This window comes from Lipophrys pholis, assembly GCF_963383615.2.
Source record: "Lipophrys pholis genome assembly, chromosome: 7".
Classification (NCBI taxonomy): Eukaryota; Metazoa; Chordata; class Actinopteri; order Blenniiformes; family Blenniidae; genus Lipophrys; species Lipophrys pholis.
Window position 1 is genome coordinate 31,502,610 of NC_137638.1, and position 25,253 is coordinate 31,527,862.

Genomic DNA, 25,253 nt, shown 5'->3' on the forward strand with positions numbered 1-25,253 from the left:
AAGTATGTGTTATTTTGCATGTCTGCCAGACTCAATTCTTGGAGCACATTCACACTATGACTGACTGAAAACGACCCTGTTTGTCTCACTTTTGTTTCAGAAAATTTAGAATATGATTGTACACATGGACACATCAGAAAGGCTGAAAAGGCTGTAGTTTGCCATGGGTGCTTTGTTTTTTTGACCCTAACATTGATCCATGGTATAGGTCCACTCAGCACCTGTATGGAATAAATGTGTCTCCAAGTATGCAGATGACAGTGATCGCAAAAAACGTCGTACAGTCCGTCATTACCGATAAAAATGCCTTTGGTCCGGTTAATATCCTCTTAAAACCGGTCTCTTGTTCGGATTTTTCATTTATCACTTCATTTAAAATGGTGACGTCACGTCACATGACTCGGCGGTGATTGTTTTGCATTATGACGTGGTTTCAGTCATTTGTGAATTCTCATCAGATATGTTGTTTACTGCTAAAGTATCTGGTGTTTATTGTGATTTTTTTGTTCTTTTTTCACATTATGACATGGTTTTAGAGTCATTTGTGAATTATAGTATAAGTTGTTTACTGCTGAAGTATTTAGCGTTTATTGTTGTGCATTTCTTTTGTCACATTATGTTCACATTATGTTTTGCATCTGTTTTGACAGTTTGTGATGTTAATAAACTTTATATTACCATAAGCCTGTCTTATTCTTCATAGTTTTGCAAACAGTAACTTGGGGAGTAGTTAAATATTTTCATCAAACTTTTACTTCGGTCCAGTAAAATGTGCTTTGGTCCAGTAAAAACTGCATGATTACTGGACCAATGTCCGGTAAAAGTTTTTTTTTTGCCATTTTGCGATCCCTGAGGTGATACTGTGCAGAAGAGCTGTTAAATAGAAACAAGTAAGCAGCACAAACAATGTTTTACCCAGTGCATTAAGTGGGCCGGTATGCACCAGTACGCAGTACCGGCAATTTAAATTTTTACCCCTCAGCATACCGGGACTTTGTTCAAGTGTACGGTGCATTCCGGAACTTTTCGTAATGTCTGGATGATCAGCCGCTATTTTTTTCACACACTTTGAAACCGGTGGCTTAAAGGAGACATATCATGCTTTTAAATCCTTCATTTTTACATATAAATCATACAGTTGTGGTCTATATAAAGCGGAACTGCAATGCTTGGGTCTGAATTCCTCATTATTAGAGCTCCACAGGCCCCTTTTCTACCCCTTTTCTGATGTGCTTCTGAGAGCAACTCGTTTTGGGGCGGTCTCTTCAAATGCAAATGAGAAACTTCATACCCCGCCTCCTCTCCAGGTTGCAGAGGTGACACTCGGTTCAACTCCACCCTGTTCGGCCATCTTTGTAGTTTGATAGAACAGATACAATTATCTAGCGGCGCAGGAACTTTATATTCACACATTATTTACAAAATATCAACAAGGGAAGATTTGTCCATCCAGCCATACATGTTGGAGCCAGAGTCGGACCCGGCGGAGCGAGATGAAAATGACGATGATGCACCTGCAGAACAACGTCTTCATATGGATGTAACGCAATGGTGTGTTACTATATTTACACTAACTTCTCCATCCATGCCCACTACTACAATACTGCCTGTATTACAACAACTATTTAACACAGAAGTTACATTATAATCTAAAACGAGCACACAGCGCTAACATATGAAGACGGTGCAACTGCTAATGCTAACAAAACAATGACAGGGACGTCTTATCATCACACTTTTTAGCGTTATATACAGCTTACCGAAGTGCTCTGTTCGTCGTCTCCATAGATAGAAGGAACTGACCGCTCAATCAGACCAAGTCTTTCGGCAAATCCTTCTTTATACTGGCGGAGGTTGTTGAAGCAGTCATCCTTAAAGTGCTTCGCGCACACAAAAATGACCTTACCCACAGATGTGGGTACATTTCTGTGAAAAATAAAACTCAACCAGGCACTTCGAAAAGGTTCTGATGCTGGGAGACGGTGTAACGAAGCTTGTGGGTTACTACATCCAACAACCGAACATTTCGACTTATCCTCTCGTAACTTCGGCACCCTTAGGTTGGACTACAAAATTGCAGCGAGAAACACAAATGGCGGATTGCTCGAAGTGTCGATGTCCTAATTTGGCAGTTCCGCCGGGAATACTGTGACGTAATAGTTCAAAAAATGTAATAGAGAATAGAAAAATCGAAACGGATCGCAAAATATGACCAAAACAGAATATAAAGATATCAACGGAGCACCTGAAGAGACTACTTTGAACTTTTCTGTACTTCTAAACACTCTAAATATACAACATGCATTTAAGGGCTAAAAAAGTGGATTTAGCATGATATGTCCCCTTTAAACAATGACGCTAATTAATGGATTTTTACGGGTAAACGAGCTTCATGCCGACAATACATGGGTGATGGGTTTAGGTGCATCATGTAACTCTGAACTCAGCCAGCTGAGTTGGGAACTCTCCTCTCCACAGAATCACAATCAGCAAATACTTGATCAACAGAGATAAAACCCTCAGTGATTGTGTATTTTTGGAGTAATTCACTTGCCCTCTCCCCCTTTCCCTCCAGTCCAGGCCGTCACCCCATGGAAGCAGTGTTTAAAACTTGTTTTTTCTTACAAAAAGAAAGAAAGAAAAAAAAAACGCAATCCCACAGTGAAATTCATGCCATTAGAACGTGGACACATGTGCTTATAGACAAGTGTGGCCTATGCAGTATATGTACAAATGTATTTTTTTCTTTTTAAATATGGTGGGTTATTTTTCTTTTCAAAACTTTACACTGCACTGTCTGTGGCCCATATTGACGTGATCATCGCCAACGTCAACATTTTTCACAATTTCACACTTAAATCACGAAATACGTTATATTACTGTACAGGCAGTACATTTACTAAAAATTCGAATCAAATTATTTTCAGCAAACTCCACCACATTCCTGTCCTGTCCATTCCTACATGACCCCAGGTACCTCTGTGTCACTTTTCAAGTTGATTCACTGCAGCATTTTTTTCACTATCACACCCTAAAATCACACCTAATTGAAATATTGCTTTCAAGATAGATTTTTTAAAATTCTCTAAAAAATCTAATTGTTTTCAGCAAACTGCACCACATTCTTGTTTTACATGCCCCCAGGTACCTCTGTATCAATTTTCAAATGGATTCACTGCAGCTGTTTTCACAGTTATGTTGGGCCTAGACCACCATGCTCACCCCTCCAGACAAAGGAAGGGGGGGAGGGTGACCACATTTCTTTGAGAACAAAGAAATATGTGGTCACCACTGGAAAAATTTGCCATTGGTCACGTGACCCCCACCAGGGGGCCCCATGCATCCCTCCTTGGAAGCTGCATCCCTGCAGCTCACCACCAGGGGGATCCACCAACTCCGCCACACCCATGGTCTTGAAACCTGAGACCAGCCAAAGGAGATTGGCTGAGAGGCATCCTGAACACAGTGGGAGCCGGACTATGATGAGCAAGTATAAAAGTCCAACTCGCGAAAATAAAACCATCTCCAAGACGGATTCGCGTTAAGCAAGACGCAGGACTTTGCACAGGGACTAAAGGAACCGTGTGTTAACTCACGCGGACCGGCCCGGAACCTTTCCAACTCGCGGGACGAGCTGGAAAAGCCGTGGAAACGGACTTTTCCCTTCTGCTTCTTCAGCTGGATCTCTGGAACGCACCGCAGCTGCACCCCCTCTCCTCCAACTGTACAGATGCGTCTCCCCCGCTCCTGCACCCCTGTGAGGCCCAAGTCAAATTTACGGCGCTGAATTCCGACCCGGTAATAACAGTTACCACGGCCTCACAGAACAACGCAGTGCCACAACAGTAAGAGCTTTTGTCTGGGCAGCAACTGTTAGATTAGCATGAAGCTAATATGTAATGTGTCAATGTGTCATTAAGCTGCAGCCCATCTCTCTGTGTATGCGCATGAAAGACAACGTTCACGTTGCACCATCGTAGTACGAACTCGAGTTCCCGCAACACAGAAACCAGATAATTAAGTGAGCTTCCAGAAGCTACTTCAATCTCTGTGTGAAGGAACCAGGGTTCAGAACCGAACCTGGCCAGAAAACCTTCTCTCCTTCTCTTCTCTCCCCTTTTCACTAAACCCGACAACACGCACGCGCACCCCGCGCGTCCCCCGCTGCTCGACTTATCTGATCGAGATAAGCTCACACACATCGCTACAGTTAGCACCCGAACTGCTAACTTGTGCCGCAAAGCCACATTGGCACGATCGCCAGAGTTCCGACTGCATGCCCCAACATCCAGTTAGAACTCCAGTGCTCAGAACCGGGCCGACAAAGCCGCTCGTTCGTTTCGGGAGTAGGTGAAACCGAGACCTCCCTCACACATGCGCACGCGACGGACGTCTTGTTTATCTGGTCGCTAAGCAACCGCAGCCCCAGAAAGATCGAGTCAAAAGCCTCTAATGGTCGCGTGGGTCATCGCAATCTCTTTTGACGTCCACCTGGTGGACGCATCAGGTCATTGCGCTCTCCCTCTGCGCGCCGCCGCACGCCCCTAGTGGTCGTCACGGCCCCCGCACTGAACCCGACACTCTGGCGTCCGTTCGAGGTCGCTACACCCACTCACATTGACCCGCCAACCTCTGCCTCCACCTGGTGGACGTTCGAGGTCATCACACCCACTCACATTGATGACCCATCGTCGGCCTCCACATGGCGGACGTTCAGGTTCATTACACCCACTCCACTCATCACTCCAGACCACACACACACACACACACACACACACACACACACACACACACACACACACACACACACACACACACGCACACACACACACACACACGCACACACACACACACTGTACATAGTGTTTGCTAGTGTGTTTAGTAGATGAGATCTCCATGTTAGATGTTGTTTGCTACTTAAATGTGTTGATTTATAAAATGATTTCTGAATTAATACACTTTTGTTAATGTTAGATTAATTTTATCTATAATCTCAAGATTCTGCATGTTCCTAAACTGTGGCTGGTTTATGGAAGCAACAGATCTGAGAGAGTTAAGAATTAACATAATTATATATTAAACAAAGACATTCTCACCACATGGTCAGCTGCACGGCTGTGCACATAATTTTTCATTAATAAATTACTTTTTATAATTTATTAACTTTTAAGTAATTACTTATTTACTTTAGGAGTTGTTAATGAGTAAATGACCGTTTACTTCCATTAATAATTTCAATTTTTCATAAATTACTTCCAGTGATTTATTACTTTCAGTAATCTATTACTTACATTAATTTAATGTTAATAACCAACCATAAATCCCAACAGTTACACGCTTAAATTACAATCAATACATGTAATGCTGTGCAGGCTAATAAAAACAAAAAAAAAACCACCAGGGACATCCACTCATCTCTCTCTCTTTCTCTCTCTTTGATTTTTTATAGGGAATTTTTAAACATCTGTCAATACTTAAATAAATATGCAATTACTTACAACATGTACTTGTGTTTTTTTTGTGTGTTTTTATATTCTCACACTCCTACAATAAGGCAGCTGTTGGATCCAAACGCTGCACAAGGCGCCTTTATTTTACACTGACCACCTGCCGTACAAAATGTCTGTGCACGCCACTGAATATTATGTTTTTGTCCCATATTTGTATGAGAGACTGACAGCATGTCACTAAGAGGAGTATCTGCACTTTTTTTCCCATTTAAAGGACTGGTTTTACCTGTTTACATAGAGATGACGATCCAAGCATTTCACTGAAGTTGTACTTTCTCAAAAGGTCCCATATTTTCAGTGATTCTGAGAAAATTGTTTAAAATATTAAAAGTGTCATGGATCGGACCTTGACTGGAAAACTGGATGAAAGCTGATCCATTTGGAGCTGTCACTCAAAACATGGCCTCTTTCTTCAGGTCTGGGGAATGATTCCCAGTCTGACTGACAGGTGAGAGCTCAGTGTTAAAGATACCATCACAGAAAAAGTCTTTTAAAACTTTCAATAAAGATTTGGGCTATAAGAAGTGATGTGTGCTTTTGTGAGTGGAGAAATGCCATCAGCAGATTCTGGACTGAGAGAAACTTTTTCAAAGAAGCAGCCGATGCAGTCAGAAGGGCAAAGGCTATCCGCAGCTCAGATCTTTCATTCCTGAGGCTATTACAATGCGACACCCGGTTGGCTGGAGAGATGGAGGGCCTTCAATTACCACAATGGATTTTATTAATGCTACTTTGACTCACCAGGACTGCAGATACATCAAGATCCTTCTTCGTCAGCTCTACAGTATATACAGGGTTTCTGCACTGTTATGTTGTCTTCCTGCTCAGTTGGATTGAGCAGACGGTTTAGAGCAGGGGTGTCAAACATGTGGCCCCTTCTTCTTCTGTATTTTGACATATATAAATAGAATCAGTTTTATGTACAGCAAATGCAACTTGCAATATGATATTCTCATAGGAAAATCAAACAGAAAAGTATTACCAAATAATCAAATCAAATCATTAAATCACACTGCGTGCCTGCCTCTTTAAGAGTTGAGGTGCAAAGATTACAATCCTATGAGCCTGTTTCTTTTAATAATTTGTTCTTTGGGATTTCCGGTGCGGATGGGATTTGTTTGAAAAGCACTAAGGAATTGTCTCATACTTTCACCGAGAGACTTCATTTAACTTTCAAAACAATGCTCCAAAATGCCAGGTTCAATATGGCATTTTGCAACTCTGTTGGCCTCTTGTTTGGAGATTCAGAGGAAGTCTATTCTAGAGTGGCTCTTATGAACTTTTGAGAAATGCACATAATCTCTGACCTTTGGATTTTTTTATATGCCGTATATCAGCAAGTCTCAGCTCCTCTAACATATTCTTCGTTGCTTTTGATTTGGATAATTGGTATTTTTGTTCAAATGGAAATTTGTCCAGGTAATTGTTTACTTCGTAATTTAAAACTCCACCCAGAATGCTGCTGAATTTCTGCTGAAATTCGGGCTATCTCCATGATAGAACCCAGTTTGTCCTCATTTGGAGCACAAAAGTTCATAATTGTAGGTGTAGTTCCGCCTATATAACCTATAACAGCTATCCAACTGCCATTCTTATCCTTAAGAACCTTTCCTGTTACAAAATTTATAGATTTATGGCACAATATTGCTACACCCCTTTTTGTAATTTTCACATGATGCACTGAATACTTGTCCCACCCAATCCCGTTTTAATTTAGCGTGTTCTTCCTCATTTAGATGAGTTTATTGTAAAAGCCCAATAAAATATTTCAAGCTTTTTAATTGTGTCAGAAATTTTTACCTCTACGTGATGTTATAATGTTCACAGTAATCATAGGTGTGAAGGGTGGAGAGTATGTATGTACCCACTCGGTGGCATTGTTGCCCCAGTGATGATGTATGACGTGTCTATGAGTGTTTTTCAGGCACTGGCCACTGAGATGTTTTGCAGGTGTGATCACCCTGCAGCAAACATGTGTGAGCAGGAGTCCGTCTGTGCAGTTGATGTGAGCTTATAATGTGTAAACCGAGACAATACATCGACTTCAGCAACCAAGCAGTATATGTTGCATACATCCTTTCAGTGGTGAACTTACTACACGTGATTTATGCCATTTATGTTATAACTGACAATTTTCAATTACACTCCTTAATTATCTTGGGGCCATTTTAAACAAAATTTGCATTTATAACCAGTTTGAACCAATATGAACATAAAAACAAATCTGTAAAACAAAGGAACCTACAGTTATACCATGTGTTAACGAAGCAACACATTACTGATGTTAAATGAGCAGGGAGGCCTAGCTCCGTGGATGAGGTCCACAAAAAGTGTGAGCAGAATCTATAGTCAGCAACTTTGCTGTTTAAAATGCCCAAATCAAGGGTTAGGGAAAAAGACATCACTCAGACCGACCATTTTAAATTATTGATATTGTTAAGCTGGCATGCCCTTACATCAAAAGCTGTATACCATTTACTTCACTGGTTATCTTTGATCTTTGAGGTAGGAGGGACTTGTGTTCTTAATCAGTCATCTTCACCTTGATCCGCTGTGTTTATGATGGCTCTGATTTCCATACGCGTCAGCTTCAGGCCCTTCCTCTCTCGTCTGCCTCGGGTCTGCCATCTTTCCTGTAGTTGTTCTCTCCCTAGGATGTCCCGCTCCTCCACCTCAACAAATCCCCCCAGAATCCTTGGAGTAGCTTGAGCCTCAAAGAGAGAGGGGAAGGCTTCACTTCCTGTGTCCAAGAATATCTTCAGTTGGGCATGGTGATTGCGCTTTGATATTACGTTCCTTGAGTTTTCCAATTACCTCACGCATTTGCTTCCTTTTCCTTTGCACCTGGGGAGTAGTCATTATCAAAATAAACTTTTTTCACCTTGAACTCCACATTGCACTGCTCCAATGCTTGCTTTAGCACCACTTGTTTCACGTTGAAATCCAAAAAACGGACGATTATGGATCTTGGAGGTGCAGTTGGCTTGGGCTTCAGTGTTAATGCTCTGTGAGCCCTCTCAATGCAAATGTCGGTGCCATCAGGCAAATAAATCAGTAACAAATGGAATCATCTATTTTCCTTCGGACTCTTCAGCTATTCCGTACACTCTAATGTTCTTTCTGCACATCTTATTCTTCAACCCGTCTTGTTTTGCAGTTAACCCCTCATCTTTTTTGAGCAGGTAAGCTAGCGCTCTTTCTTGTGGCATGCCTTGATCTTCACTGTTAGTCACTCTGGTCTCAGCAGTTACCAGTCTCTCCTCCAGCGTGTCAATTCTTTTTGTGATTTCTCCAATAGAAGCCTCCATCCGCTTTTGGGATTCTATTATGATTGTGATTCTTCTCGGAACTTACGTAGCTCCGTAGCATAAGCATCTTGGTCCCATTGTCGTTGTGAGCTAAACTAGCATTCAGTGTTAGCTTCTTTTGGACAGATTTAGCAAAGTCGCATTTCCCCACTTTTGGGTCTTTTCTTCCCGATATTTGGGTAAAGGTCATTGTCGTAGTCTCTTCTTGTTATATCTTGCTTCTATGTGTGAAGTTTCCTCATTTATACAGGCTGTTCCTTCCTAGCGTCTCTACTCAGGCATACCGGAAGCGGAAGTTCCAAATATCAAATTTATGTGTATGACAGTTTATATGAAGCTGTTTTAGAATAGACTGATCAAATGGCCCTGTTAGAAACAAAACTTGTAAAACCAGTGCTTAACTGATGTTTTTATTCAATGAAACAAAACTGAAAGAATCTGAGTTAAATGCACAATATAGGATATATATATATAAGGAATCCAATGAAAACACCCCAGTGGCTTTAATATGACAGAACATGATGCGGAAGAAAAATTTTAGTTCTGGTTTCTTTTATGATGCTCAATGTATTCACATAGAGAAAAACAGAGCAAAACATTGAAAATGAAACAGAAGAGCTCAACCTTTGACCCTCACTGATCAGATGGAACAGTAATGTCAGGAAACAGTTCTCTTTAATGGGAAGTGGACAGACTCATCATGATGAAAGTACTATGTGCTCACCTGTGTTGACACAGCCTGAACGTAGACTGTCTGAGGCTGAGAGAAGAGCTGAGGGTCGGCCACACGCAGGCTGAACTCACTGGTTCTACACAAAACAACAGGTTTTAAGTCAGAGTTAAGTTAGAAAGAGTTGTTCATGTGTACCCTGGTTACTCAGAGGGAATGCACTTCATCTGTGGATGTGTGAACAAACAGAGTCAATATTAGAAAAGAACCACAGAGTCAAGTCACTCCCAGAACAGAAGTAGGTGGTAATGGATCCAGCAATCACAATTTTAAATTAGCTCTTTCAGTTGCACACAAATTAATCCTATCATAGGAGACACACATCGCCTTCACTGGCTCTACGCTGTGCAGATTCCTGTCACTAAACAGAACACACATTACCCAGCATTAACACATCAACACAGCATTACCAGAAAGGACTCCATTGAATGATATATGTAGTACAATAAATAGCTTCAACAGCTGGCTACTATCAGGGTCTGATCCACTCATTTCATCAAATTTCAGGCATGTTTCATTTTGATATATTTTCTGTGTTATTACCCATGCCTACATCCTTTCTGGGGTTTGTTTTCTTTTTGTTTCCAAAGTCATGTTTATTCTCTGCAACTAAAATATGTGTGATAACTTCCTCCACAAAGTCTGTGTGGGTTCAGCGCTGCAGCCAATCATTCCATGGTGAAAGCAAACAACAATGCACACAAAAGTCCTTTGACTCCATCCATCCATCCATCCATCCCGATTGTGTGTAGTTCCTTCCATAGATTGTTTAATCATTGTAAGAAATTGTTTGAGAAGAAAGAATGTGTGTACATGCGTGCGTGCATTTCAACGACTTTTATTTTCAATTACAACCTCTGACCACATATTTGATTTCTCACTACACCCGGATCTATTTGGGTCTATTTACAGTGTGTTTTGACCATAGTAAGAAATAGGACTTGTGGAGAAAACTGCAAATCTCATTTTATGTGCAGATTCTAAATGTTGGTATCTTGTTGAGATTTATTTGATAAGAAAGCTTTTACTCAGCCTTGTGAGACGCTGAAAGGCTATTGATCTGCTGTACACGTATATAAATACTTATGCTTATACTTTGATTGGTTATTGCTGCTGCAGTAGTACGGACCCAAAATAACCTGAGATCAGTTCGTGAATTACGAGAAGCAATCTTCTATCCTGTCTACATTAATCTAATGGCTCAAACCTGGGCAGGGGATCATATTTTGTTTATTCATTGGCCTGCTGCCTTTTCAGCCTCGAGAAGCGCTGTCAGGATTGGCAACTATGTTTAATGTGTCCTGTCAGATGGGCAGAGTGGACAATGGGCTCCAACAGGAGAACCAGAGTGGAGGAGTGATAATGACGAAATCTGACCTCTTTTGCCTAAGCTTTAAAGAGGCAGCATCCAGTCCATCAAAATGCACACAGACACGCGCGCGCGGGCACACACACACACACACACACACACACACACACACACACACACACACACACACACACACACACACACACACACACACACACACACACACACACACACACACACACACACACACACACACACACACACGTAATGCTTTTTAATGCTGATGCTAGGCTAGTTAGCTTTGCTGATTAGCATGTGAGATAAGACCAGATTCCAGGACAGGGACATCTGGGGAGTAACTGGTGTAATTGTCAGGAAGATAACGGGTACTAGCCTGGCATGCTAGTTAGCATGCTAACAAAGTTTGTTCGATTGAGCTGATATTTGGGGGACGGCCTAAAGGTGGTGGGGAGGGATGGGGGGTTAGGATTACGCATCACTAGCTAATTCGCTGGGTCCCGCCCACTTTTGACAACCTGCTAGGGTTAGATGAAAATTGATAACGTGTGTTATGTTGGCGACCTAACACGCTGACTCGCGCTGTATGAACGTGTCGTGACGTCGGTCGGCAGCTGGGGGCAGGAACAAAAAATTTCCTCCGGGAATTTTCTAGTTATTATTATTATTTTCTCGATGGCCACTCCAGGGCTCCGGACTATAGCAAGATGGACGTGAAAAAACACCAATAGAGATACGAAGAGACGTAAAGTTTTCTGGCTCTTTGGTGCATCTGAGGTTCAGGTCAAACTAGATGGAGCGACCCGGACTAAACCGATGAATACAGTCCGTCTCCTTGTACCTGGATGAGCGCTGTCAGCGCCAAATTGGTGAAATCAGTGACATATCACGTTTTGGAGTGACGCAATGACATGGCTCCCACTGGCTCCGTTAACGGTGGAAAGAGAACCGGTTCTTTGGCAGTGCTCATTTAAGAACTAGCTCCTGGTTCTATTTGGTGGAAAACCCCTATGACTGACCTGGTTTTATGTCTCTGGTGTCTGAAGCGGATCCGTCCGAGCGTCACGTCGTTCCAGGAGAAGTTGTCCTCCCTGCTCAGCTTCTCACCGCCTTCCTTCTCTCCTCCTCCTCCTCTGAACAGTAGCAGCTCTCCATTACTCGGACCTTGAACCAGCTGGAAGATGAGCTGCTCTGACGGAGAGTCAGGGTCTTGAACCTCCAGCAAGGCTGGAAGCAGCGGAGCGAATCCGCCCAGGGGAACCTGCAGGGACCCGGTGACCCGGAGGACCGGGGCCTGACTGTTCGCTGAGACGAGGAAGACAATCCACAGTAAATAACACAATTAAACACATACAGTAACACTATGAATGAATGAATGAATGAATGAATGAATGAATGAATGAATTTATTTCGAACATGTGTAAAAAATATGTAACTATTTGTACATACAAAAGAAAAAAAGTAATAAATGAATAATAAAGTAAACATAGAGCCAATACATAACAAAACACTGCACATTGTTCAAAAAAGGATCGAAAAAGGACCACAGTCTTACACAAAAAGTCACTAAAGTGATTAAAATGAACAAAGTAACCTTTTCATAAACTAAATGCTGAAGAAAAGTTTCAGTGAAAATGAAAAAACATTTCATTAAGTCAAAACAAAAAACAAACAAACATTTAATTTTTGAGAAAGAGACACTCAAACTGGCTCGTCTTATCAAAAGTGAAAATTTCTAAAGTTTTCACTCCAGCGGTAAACAGATATTTTGTAATTACTACAATTAATACATTGTCACATTCTCTAAAGCCTTTAATTATTGGAAATACAACAGAAGCCAAATGAAACTGTGAGCTGTCGTAGGACTGCAGACGAAAACGCTGCATGTGAGGGAGAAATGTGTGGAAGCCTCCAGAGACGCTGCGGTCCTGCTGTGGGGTATTACGCGTGGATGTAATTGGACGGAGTTTGTTTGGGGACTTTTTAAAGATTGGCTCATTTCAGATCCAACACTACATTCTCATTACATCTCCTCTGCCGATGCCAAAAACACTGTCTAATCCCAGGTTTAAAGCCACGTAATCATACTTACAGATCAGGAGATGGTTATAATTTAAAGCACTAGTTTGTCAGCTCACAAAACTAGAAAAAAAGCCAATTTTATATTTTAATTGATGAAGTCATAAATTAGTGGAAGCCTCAAGCCTAAGAAATGTTCAACATGAAGAGGCATTTATCACAGTGTAGGATAATTCATTTCTGTTATAATTCTGGTTTGTAACGTTCTATGAATGATTTTCCAGTCACAGTCTGCTGGTGATCTTCAGCATATACGTTAACACAAAAATAAGAATTAACTGCAGACAAAGCTGGAGGACCAATTAGTGTGTGACAAACTGTCAGATCGTCAGTGTTAACACATCTGATTCTACACAAACAGCACAAACACAGTTTTACTGCTTTCTCACATGCAAACATTTACAGAACCGTCTGAAATGTATGAGGCCACAGATGACATGTACTTTTAAAGGTTGACTTATAGTTTACCACAGTGTTGAAGCCACAAGAGATAATGAACATATTTAAAGCATGATATTTAAAGCATTTTTTGTCCTGTATACTTCGTGTAAATGGTTTTCACTGTAGATTGACAGTCCTACATAATGAGCCAAGCAGGATGAGTAACAACAGTGTGTGTGTGAAGGTTAGCCAGCACAGAGGGAGCAGAGCCTGGAGGAACAGAGCCACACTAATCTTTGTTCATTGTTTGGGCTTTAAGATGCAAATTACACACTGAAGTGATTTCATGTTGTTTTTCTCTGCTACTTTGTTACTTCAGATTTATTGCAGAATGTCTCGTGAAAGGGAATAACTAGTATGTTTGAAGCTAAACAGGTTGTTGAGGGAGGAAGAAACCCAAAACACTGTGCATACCCAAAAAATCTAAATCAAAGAAGCTGAAAAATGTCCTGACATGGACTGATTAAGGTTCTTCACAGTTGATCTTCAGTGTCTCTTCTTGTCTTTCACATGCTGCTTCATGTTCTGTTGCCATGGTGCATGGCTGATTCTACATTTCCCTTCCTTTTCCTCCACTGGCTTTGTCAGTCCTGATTCATGTCACATCTCGGTGTGAAGTCACTTGGTTTCAGGTCATCCACTTCATGTCTAGTATTGACCTTAGCTCAGCCCTCCAGTACCACCGTAAAAAACCCTGCTGGTAGAAATATGTCGGCATTATTTCACAGCCAGGAAGTTAAAAATTACTGCAGCCAATGTGTTGTGAAATATGAATTTGAGTGTTGAGCGAGTGTCAGGTAGAACTATCTGGTCGAAGAGTCCAACACAGTGTTCACGCAAAGACTGTAACGAAATCTTCTTAGCATCACTAATGACTGACGAAGAGTTCGAGAAGTGAATCTTGATGGATTTATTATTTCAAATATCCTACAACATCAGGATTTCTGTCAGTTTAACTAATAAATCCTTTGGTTAATGGCCCTTGTTGCCTTGTAACTCCTTATAAATTTTCATGTGATAACGTGTGGTCATTTGGATAATTTCTGAGTGCTGATAATAAAAATCATTCTAACATGATCTGGTGAGAGAAACACAGTACAGCACATTTGACATTATTTGATGAAACTGTCATGGCCCTGGTTTTATGTGTCTTAGGCCTGGGGGAGATGTTTTGCTCCGCTGTGCTCCCTTGAGCTTCTGGGTGTGAGATTCTAGTTCTCGCTCCAGCTTAGGTTCATTTTATGCCTTCATGTTTCATGATGTCTGGTGTGTTTTCATCTATTCTAGAGCTTCTACTGTGTTGCTGCTTCTTACTCAGTCTTAACCCTGATTGTTTCCGGCTGTGTTTCATCAGGCCCTAACTCCTGATGTGTGGAGAAAGTCTCAGTCTTTCATGTGTCTTTGTCTCTCCATGTTTTCCTGTCTTCATCCTGTGATTAACTATCATCTTTAATAAAGACCACCTGGTGTTTTTGCTTTATGGTAGAAGCTGAAACTGTGTCCAGTTTTAGTGTGAAACTGAGGTGTCATAAAAAAAATAAATAAAAGAAAACCTGTGTCCAGGTTAAGATGTACATAGTGTTTAGTTTTGGACAGAGCCTGAACTTCAAGCAAAGTCTTTTCAGCTTTAGATAATGTTTTTCAACAATTATGCGTCATATTTCTCCGCAGTAAAGCCAAGTGACACAGTAATCTCTCACTTAAGCATGCCACAAAATGAGTGGATTGGGACAGATTTCTTTTTTGCGTTGTACAAGAAATCTGTCGCGATTCACTCTGTGATATCAAAGGATAGGACTTATTGGTCGTAGACCTAGTCTGGAGCGATCCAGGCCATGTCAAAAAATATCGACTGGTCTGGACCAGTCCTAGATTAAATATATTGATCCTGTCTGTTTGTGGTGATCCAGGTCTGCTTGGGATGTATTCATAGCTCAATGACCAATAGGAGCAATACACAAAATCACATGACTGCTGTTGACTGCCAAGGGCTGAAAAAAACCTGCAACTGTGCTCTCGTCTCTGCTTGAGGAAAACCCGGGGAGATCGTGGGACTACCAGAGATGGCAAGTAATGAAATACAAATACTCCATTACTGCACTTAAGTAGATTTTTCAGGTACTTTGTTATTTCTCTGACGACTTTTTACTTTTACTCCGTTACATTTTCAACATAAATATCGGTACTTTCTACTCCTTACATTTCCCAAAAAGGAATGTTACTTTATAAATATAGCCTAAGCCTTTTTTTTTTTTGGGCGCTGTAACACCAATGTGCGTCGGCTGACCTTTTTGAGCTTGTTGGTGCAAAAAACAACTCCTGCCGAATGGGTTGCATCTTGTGCAAACCAAAACTCCAGAAAGTATTGGCGTTCAAGAACAGTCCGTCAAACCTCAGGAAACACATACAGGTAAGTCAATAGCATGAGCTATGTGTTAGCGAGTTAGCTAAGCTAATGTTAGAGCGCGTTCATGAGCAGAAGATTGGTTAGCTACTCTTATTAGACTATGCTGAAAGCTGCCGAGCATCAACGTTAGCTGCCAGTCAGTTTGGCTTTTAGCAGAAACGGCAGAAATCTAGCTTTGTTTCTACTAGTCAGCTGTAACGTTGTGACCAGGGCTGCACATAAACTGGGGCTCAGTACTCTTGAGCGCTGAAAATATTAAAATAAGCACCACATCCAAGTGTGTTAGGTACTCAAATGAGCACTAACATTTAACAGTGCAGACATTACTGCTGTTGCTAGTCATGCTCTTGTTCTTATGGATACAAACATTATCAGGGGAAATGATTTTAGGTCAGTGGTTCTACTGTTAAAATTCAAAAAAGGTAAATAGTACTGTTAACAGCAGTAATGTTATCGTGAAACTTGTGGGGTTTACACTTTGCATTTTAAGATGTGTTCAAGCCTTTGAAGCTGTTTCAGATGTAAAGCACTATACAAATATAATGTATTATTTTTTATTGTTACAAGGTGGAATTCTCTCTTCTATGCTGTTGAGAGGATTGTAGGATCATGAAGGAACAAGGAGAAGCAGCCATTGCAGGGGTCCGCAGCGCCCTGAAGATTCTGATGCAGTTTACTTTGCATTACCACCTAATTGTAGGGTTGGCTGTTGTAAGTAAACATGTTGGAGATAATCAGCAAGAACACCGAGCTTCTTTATTCACCATCTTTTCAGGTGATACGTTCCTCCCTGCTGTACTTCTAAAGGACAGTTTTAGGTTTTGTGGGCATTATTATTCAATCACATAGTGTTTGACTGCTTAGACACTGATGGGTTTGTGCATCTGTGTGTTTCTCAGGTTCAGTCCTACCGAGATTGCTTTTCTCACAGAATATGCAAAGACCATGAGCCCAGTTGCAAAGGCAGTTGATGTTCTTCAGGGCGAGGCAAACGTGCAGATGGGGTGGCTTGTACCCACCATCACACTGCTCATGTCCAAGCTCCAGATCCTTCACACCACCACCAAGTACTGTGGCCCATTGGTGGATGCTCTTCAAGCCCCTGCTTGAAGAGCATCACTTTGGAGAGATGCGGGCTGATCTAGAGCTGATTGCTGCTGCCATTCTTGTTCCCAAGTTCAGGACATGCTGGACTACTGATGAAGGCATCCTAAAAGTGGTATGTGCTGCATCACTTTCTTTTATTGCATTGTTATATTTAAATTATGTTTAATATGCTTAACATCCTAAAACTCACTCCCCTCACATCTATATTTACATTCAAACAAAGTGGATCGTAACCGACTGGTGGACCTGTTAAATACCACTTAGAACCCCACAACCCTTCCTTCCCTCCTCCTCCACAGCTCCATCCATACTCCCTCATTTGCTTGCCCTCCCTTGCTCTTAGTCCCTCCTTTCTCTGTCCATCCCCTTCTCTTGTATGCCAATTCTGTTTCTTCATTTGGTTTTATATCCCCGATAGGCCTTGACTACATCAAAACCCACCTGAAGGAGCAGAGTAGTGCAGCCCAGTCAGGTGACTCTGTCGTCGCCGGAGGAGGAGGACTTCTTTTTGACAATCAAGCAGACAGATCAACGGGACAGTAACACCAAGCAACTAGAGTCCTACTTGGCCAGTCCAATTGCTACCATGAACGTCCTGAAATCATTTCCATCTGTGTGCCACCTGTCTCTTAAGCTCAACACACCACAACCTGCTTCAGCTGCCTGTCAGAGGCTTTTTAACACAGCAGGAATGATTTTTAAGAGGGATGGAATGATGCAGTGTAGAGAGATGGAGAGAGGTTCTAGTATGTGTTACATGAGTTACATATCTGAGGAGCACAACAATTGTCTTTAATGTGAAGGGTTTTTCATTGAGCTTCACTGAATGCACAGTGTGCAACTTTTTCTTTTTTCTATTTTTAATTTATTTGGCAGGGACATTGCACACTGTTAATTGTACCAGAAAATAGCTAGAGCAGCTTAGATATTTTCATATGTAGTCCCTGGGTGTTCCACTCACAATAACACACCTGTACCTGTGCTATTAAAAAAGTTGATTAAGAGTTTGGCCTATGAGCATGTTTCGTGACACCATAGTTTAGAAGCTAATCCTGGTCCAAAATTCAATATTCAGAAGTGTGATGTGTTAACCTTAAGAGTAAAATACAAATGCCCAAAGGACTATATAGTGAAGTACATTAGGATACCAGGCAGGTAGTATATGTTCAAATAATAACATTGCTAAAGTAGATTCCATATAAATTATCCTGTGTTTGATAGCTTTGAATCGTGCAATAAAAATATGTTTTACTTTTAAAAGTACTTTTGAGTATATTTCAGAGCCTGTACTTTTTACTTTTACTTGAGTAGATATTTGGATCAGTACTTTTTACTTTTACTCAAGTCGTTTTATTTACATAAGTATTTTACTTCTACTCAAGTAAGGAATCTGGGTACTTTTGCCATCTCTGGGGACTATCCAGTATTGTTTGTGTACTCTGGTCCTATAGAATATGCTGTTTGCGGCTTACTTTAAGTAGCTCATGAAAAGAAAACATTAGTGAGGTGTGTTAAAGTGTACAGAAATCAGCGATTAAACACGAAGAGCCTCAGTTTGTGCCTGATCCATTTGGACTGACAAAATGTTCGATCAAAGAGAAAAAGTTACTTCAGTTCAATGAGGCTGCAGAAATGTTGAATAAACTTAAAAAACAAATTAAAATTTCATCCACAGATATTCATCAGCATCGTCCAGCCTCTGTGGGTAATGGATTGTTATGGGACGTGTTATTACCATGACAGGTCCTGGTCTTCTGCTCAGCGTAGAATCCGTGTCCACAGTCGGGGGTACAGTATCCCTCCATGAAGTATGTTGTTTCACGACAAGCTGTACAGCGCCCAACCCCGTCACACAGCACACAGTCAGACGAACAGGCTGAAGAAAATGAAAATAAGTCTCAGGATTGAAAGGACTCGTTAGGCAAACAGAAAGCTTTTCATTTTCAAATCAAGCAGCACAGTATTAATACTTCCTTTTAAATCTTTAAATCATGAAAAACAAAGTGTCAAGTGGTACATTTGCAGACTCTGGAGGAGGCGTCTAGAAAGTAGTTTCTGCCACAGTCCAGCACACAGTGTCCCTGCAGGACAGCGTGCGGTGACTGGCACTCCTGGCACCGTCCTGGACCCCGGCACTGAGAGCAGTGATCATCACACCCTGACAAAGAGACAGAAACCAAAGCAACGTCAGGTGAGAACTTCACGGGGAACACATCCGAGCAGAGCGGGTGAACTTATATTAGTCTAGAAACAATTTGAACTCTCCAGTGAAGTTACATCTTCATAACATAACAGCTTAAGCTTGCCCTTTGTTTTAGTGCAAAGGAGTATAAATACATTCTGAATGTGTTCTTTATTTGACCTGAAGTTACCTTTTTAAATACATGCCTCCTGTTACAAAAGTGATTGACATATCTATCCATGTACTTTATGTACTTTGTGGAAGTTTGCAGCCTCCAACATGCATGTTTTTATAAATTCACCCTCAGCGTTCGATGCTAATGTTGATCATCAGTGAGGTTAGCTAGTGTTAAGCATCAATGATCATCACTGATCTATCAGTTCTCGTCTCAGTGTTTTATTTTATCTGCTACTGAAAATACAGAAATCCTCAGTAAATAAAACATTCATTCACTTTCGATCCTGAAAAATCCCACAAAGTATTTACTTTGTCATTCTCAACCTCAGTCTCATCCTGTGGGCTGGTTTTGGACTGCATGCCTTATGTGGGTATTCTTTAGATTTCATTGTGAATAATTTTAATTTGAGAAGATTTATGTACAATAATAAAAAGGTTAAAACATTTCATGGAAATTTAAACTTTAAGTCATAATTGTGACTGCTATTATCATAGTATCAGTGAATACTATAATAATAGTGAAAACCTTTCAAGAGAGCACCATCAAAATTCAGCTGCAGGTTCTTTGAAATGAAATGTTTTAATAACAAACACTGGGCAGCTTTTTAATGGAGGATATTTTTAAATCTACGCCCAACGAAAACCTCCAGTAACACTGAGCTCTGTTCCTGTCACCATGGCTTTCACATTGGGAAACTAGAAAGGGCGCTCGGTAGAGCATACCTTCACCAATGCCACCGAGCAATGTTAAGGTTAAATGAAAATGTTCTGTTGGTTCCCATTCTTATGTGTTATTTGAACGCACTGTCAGAGTGAGTTGGCCTGTGATTGGCTGAGAGTGGAGAAGGGGGACAGGGAGCGAAGTTACCAGTGTGCTAGCAGACAGCTAACCCGTTCGCCCTGACGGCGCATCGCAGAGCTCCAGCGTGTTGACAATGGACTAAATATCTGACCTCCCCAGGAGCTGTTGTATCCCAAATCTAATGGATTTGTACTTGGATGATGACAAATCATCCCCGAACTGTTCAAGCCATTTGGATTAATTGTTTTTGCAAAAACTTGGTAAAATACATACATACAAACTAATATATAAATAAAAACACATGGATATAACCTTCACCCCAACTTTCATTGGCGAAAGTAATAAACTAGTGAGTGTATATGTATCTTCAATAAGCCCTAAAAAGAAACTTTACAGGAAGTGTTTTTGAAAGAAAAAATATACAAATAAAAAAGAAACAAATGTTGTGTAAAAATATGAATTTGCAAAACCATGAGTTTTTTTTATTCTTGTGCTGACCGAAGCATCTGTCTCCTTCCTGATAGGATCCCACCGAGCACCCCTGCATGCAGACTCCATCCTGCAGCACGTATCCCTCCATGCACTGGAGGCAGTCAGTCCGCAACGGACCCCGACAAGCATTACAGCTCCAGTCACACTCTAAGAGAGAGAGAGCGAGAGAGAGAGAGAGAGAGAGAGAGAGAGAGAGAGAGAATTAAACCGTTTTCAGATGAGGATTGTCCCATTTCTGATTTTTTTTCTTTTCACTCATCAAATGTTCACATGTTGTTTTGTTGTATTTGTGCCTGAAAATGAGACAGAACCAAATAAACTCTGATTTTGTATTCTAACCACACTGACTCTCCACAGAAGACATAATTTCCACTGATGAATCTCTGCAGGACATACGTTCTAATGGAAGACATATTACAGCACAGATCTCCAGGAGCGTGGAGAGACTTTAATGCCCTTTGTTTTTTTTAATTTCACCAAATGAGTTTTCTGTGAGGGTCATGAATTATCTTTTTTGAATAGTCAAACCCACTGCAGCAGTTCAATAACTATTACGCTGTAATTGATTTTAAAGTTGTTACATAATCTGATGACATGAGGTCTTACATGAGAACCTTTTAGATAACTTTTAGGTTTTAGTTTTGAGGCGGAGGAAAGGAAGCAGGCTGATATTAAAAGGTTCTATCCCATTTTCACTGCTAGGGCTGGGGGGGATGAACACAGCAGCACGGATGAGCCCTGTTACAGTGGGACATACCTCCACCCACCTCCAGCCATTTCTTCAGCTCTCAATCCACTGACACGCACGCACGCACGCACGCACGCACGCACGCACGCACGCACGCACGCACGCACACACGCACACACACACACACACACACACACACACACACACACACACACACACACGGGAAGGGGTGGTCCCACTTTAAGGATGAGCTTTATAGAATTGTGATACCTGAGAAAATCCTATTCAACTGAAGGAAATCAGTGATAAATTAAACTGTGGTGACTTTTGTGGAGGAAAAGCTTCACATGAAAACAATCTGTGAGGGGCTCTGCAGTAGGACAGCATGACAGCAGATCACACTGTTTTATGAATTTAGGACTACACGTAAAAAGTATTTAAAGTTTCTGGGATCTTTATGACTGAAATTGCAGTTCTATTTCATCCTTTCAGACTGCCAGAGGCGGTGCTTTGAGCACTGGATGATCATCCTCACACAGATCGAGAATGTTATGACAGCAAAGCCACTCGTGACCTCTCGGTGGCTCAGTCCCTTTTCACTTTCTCGCTTGATGGTTTGTATGTGTGGTTTGTCAGCATTGCTGATTTCCACTGCTTTCCAGTTGTTTGCTGCTGGTTGCATGTAGCCCTGTGACCTGTTGTCGGAGCTGCGAGTCATCTCGCCCTCCAAGGGCGGCACAAGCGGTGTTTCTGCTGACTTTTCATCACCGATGGTTAGACATTCAACACATGGTGCGTTCATTGATTGGTTTTTTTCGCTGATGCTTTGTGGTCCGTAGATTTCATTTTCAGAAGAAAGAAGGTATAGCCTCTTGGCCTGTTGTCCTTTCTTTATTTCAGCAACTCAGCTTGATTGAATGTTAAGCTGGCCTTGTGAAGCCGTGTCATCTGACCAGCTGCCTCCTGACCAGCCTGTGGACCGTAAGTACTCTGCCGGAGTCCTCTCGTCAGAGGACTCCGGCAGGTTGTCTAGGAAAGTGGACAACTTCATAAGGGAGCTGACTCAGATGAAGGTTCTGCTTCAGAACCTTCAGGCTGATGCCGGTCATAATGTAGTCGTTCCTTGGGAGCCGGAAGTGGTATCTCATGACGACGATGTGAGGTGGGGCTGCTTCTTTTTTTTTTTCTTCTATTTATTTATCTGTGCAATATACATAGATACGATCCGATGTGTTGCACATAGAGTATATAGCTCGACACTAATTTGCAACTCTCGTCCCTGGAAGGGCTTTTCAGAGGGTAAAAGAGGAAACAACAGTACATACAACACCAAGATACATCAGACAAGCAGAAATACACAGAATACCCAGAGTAAATATTCTGATATTGAATCTCAGGGAGAGTCTGATACTTTCAGCTCCAGAGTCTCTGAGTCGGGTTTTCATACCTCTACCGGCTCTCAGATCACTGAAAAAGAATCTGTGGCTGTGGCGATAAAAACTGTCCTTAGCCTGTTGAGATTAGAGATACCAGCTTCACAATAGGCCCCCTCGAGTACTTTCTTCCGATGTTGATCGGCTGCAACAGGTTTTGCTGTTTCCCCTTCGGAGAAGTAGCAGCACGCCTGCTGGACTAACACGAAGACATTTTCAAGGCGAACCTCAGACGGACGGGCTCCGGCAACGATGCAAGACGTGGACACGTTTGGGCTGGGTCTGGCTATTGCCTCCCTCATTGTTTTTGCAGGTGAGCGGTGCTCAGAGCAGGTGAGCGGCTAAACCCAACTACTGGACGAAAAGAACCGGACGGAAAGAACCGGATTCCTAAACCGAAAAGGTGATTGCCTTCCAGTTTCTCTCTGTTTGTGCTCTGTTTTAGCTCCTATTAGCACCTGTCTCGTCATGGCTTCCCCCTCCTCTCCTCCTATTTTTTCCTGCTCCAAATTTCAGATGTTTAGCTACACCTCGACCTCAGTTAATGACACAGGCACCTGTGAAAAGTGTAGCTTTATTGTAGCACTTGAGGCAAGGCTGAGTCAGCTTGAGGAAAGTCTCCTCTCTATCGAGCTTAGGGCTAGCCCTGTAGCTAGTAGGAAGCCGCCAGGTTTAGCTGGAGCGGAGCGTTCTAGCTTAGCAGCGCAGGTAGCTGCTAACTTTAGCCCCCCCCTCAGTGGCCCCCGAGCAGCCGGGGGAACAGGGCGGTTGGGTGACTGCCAGGGGTAAACGTAGCAGCAAGAAGTCTACCGGACACCCCCGCTACACCCCGCAGGCCTCCGTCAGTGTCTCCAATATGTTTGCCCCACTCAGCAGCACGCTGGTTGAGAAGGACACGCTGGTTATTGGCTCCTCAATAGTGAGACACGTTAACCTAGGACAACCAGCGGCCACAGTTAGCTGCCTGCCTGGGGCCAGAGCAGGCGACATTGAGTCCCAGCTAAAGCTAATGACCAAGAGTAAACGGAGATTTAAACGGATTGTAATCCACTGCGGTGGAAATGACGTTCGCCTGAAGAAGTCTGAGGTCCTCAAAGCTAACGTAGAGTCAGTGTGCACACACGCGCGGACCATTTCAGACGAAGTAGTTTTCTCTGGCCCCCTCCCAAACCTCATCAGTGACGAGATGTTTAGCCGCACGTCATCTTTTAACCGCTGGCTGTCAGGGTGGTGTCCCAGTAACTCGGTAGGCTTCATTAATAATTGGAAGTCCTTCTGGGGCAAGCCTGGTCTCATCAGGAGGGACGTTGGATGGAGCGTACCTCTTATCTAGAAACATAGTTAAAAGCTTAGCTCCTCCATCCTGACGCACCAGAGTGGGGACCAGGCAACAGCGTCGCAGTCCTACACGCCTCTCTGAGTTTCCCTCTGGGCAGTCACCAACCATAGCTAACTTAGTCAAACATCCCATAGAGACTGTGTCTATCCCTCGGACCACCACAAGTATAAAACTATCTAAACCTAGGAAAACAACTTCTAATGACTACAAAAACTTAATCCGTATCAAGTGTGAAACTAGACAAAATCAAGACAAAAAAATTTAATGTGGTTTCCTAAACATTAGATCTTTATCATCCAAAGCTCTTCTAGTCAATGATCTGATAACCGAACACAACATTGATCTCTTTGGATTAACAGAAACCTGGCTACGTAAAGATGAGTATGTTAGTCTAAATGAAGCCTCCCCTCTAAGTCATATTAACACTCAAATAGCTCGTGAAAGTGGTCGAGGAGGGGGCGTGGCAGCCATCTATAACTCTCAGTTACTAATTAATATTAACCCAAAATCCAACTTTAGTTCTTTTGAGAGTCTGAGCATGACCATGCGACACCCGTCAAATGAAATAGTAAATTCTGTAGAATTTGTAATCATTTATCGTCCTCCTGGACTTTATTCAACTTTTTTAACTGAATTCTCTGAATTTTTGTCAGATCTAGCCCTGACTAAAGATAAGGTTATCATGGTAGGAGACTTCAATGTTCATGTTGACGTAGAAAATGATAGTTTCAGTGCAGCTTTAGATCTACACTTGACTCTCTAGGTTTCTCTCAGGTAGTAGACGGGCCTACCCATAAACATCTACACACCCTAGACCTTATTCTAACTTATGGTTTGAATATAGAGCATCTGACCATCTCTCCTCACTATGATTTCCTGTCAGATCACTTCTTAATAACCTTTGACTTTGTTCTAAATAGTTATAAACCTCCGGCTAAAGCCGTGTTAACCAGGTCTCTCTCTGATAACATAGTAACTAAATTCAAGGAAAGAATTCCCTCTGCTATAGAATCAGTAGTGAATCTTCCTGACCCGTATACTGTTGCTAGCTCAGACATTGAATACCTAACAAACAGTCTGACAGATATGCTAAAAACAACGCTAGATGACATAGCTCCTCAAAAAATGAAACTGAAAAAACAGGAAAAGTCCTCCCCATGGTTTAACTCATCAACCCGCCAGCTTAAACAACGCTCCCGTAGATTAGAAAGAACTTGGCGTTCAACAAAAA

The 25,253-nt window shown here is 41.9% G+C and overlaps 1 protein-coding gene across 1 annotated transcript in view; it reads right to left on the reverse strand.

Moving 5' to 3' along the window:
* Window positions 1-25,253, reverse strand: part of fras1 (Fraser extracellular matrix complex subunit 1) — a 442,407-nt gene that overhangs the window by 168,133 nt on the left and 249,021 nt on the right. The window contains exons 23-27 of the mRNA XM_080467793.1: window positions 20,569-20,709; window positions 18,927-19,067; window positions 18,645-18,785; window positions 11,895-12,180; window positions 9,543-9,627 (exon numbers count right to left, since the gene is read on the reverse strand). Coding sequence (XP_080323919.1) covers window positions 9,543-9,627; window positions 11,895-12,180; window positions 18,645-18,785; window positions 18,927-19,067; window positions 20,569-20,709 — 794 coding nt within the window. The remainder of the gene's footprint in view (window positions 1-9,542; window positions 9,628-11,894; window positions 12,181-18,644; window positions 18,786-18,926; window positions 19,068-20,568; window positions 20,710-25,253) is intronic.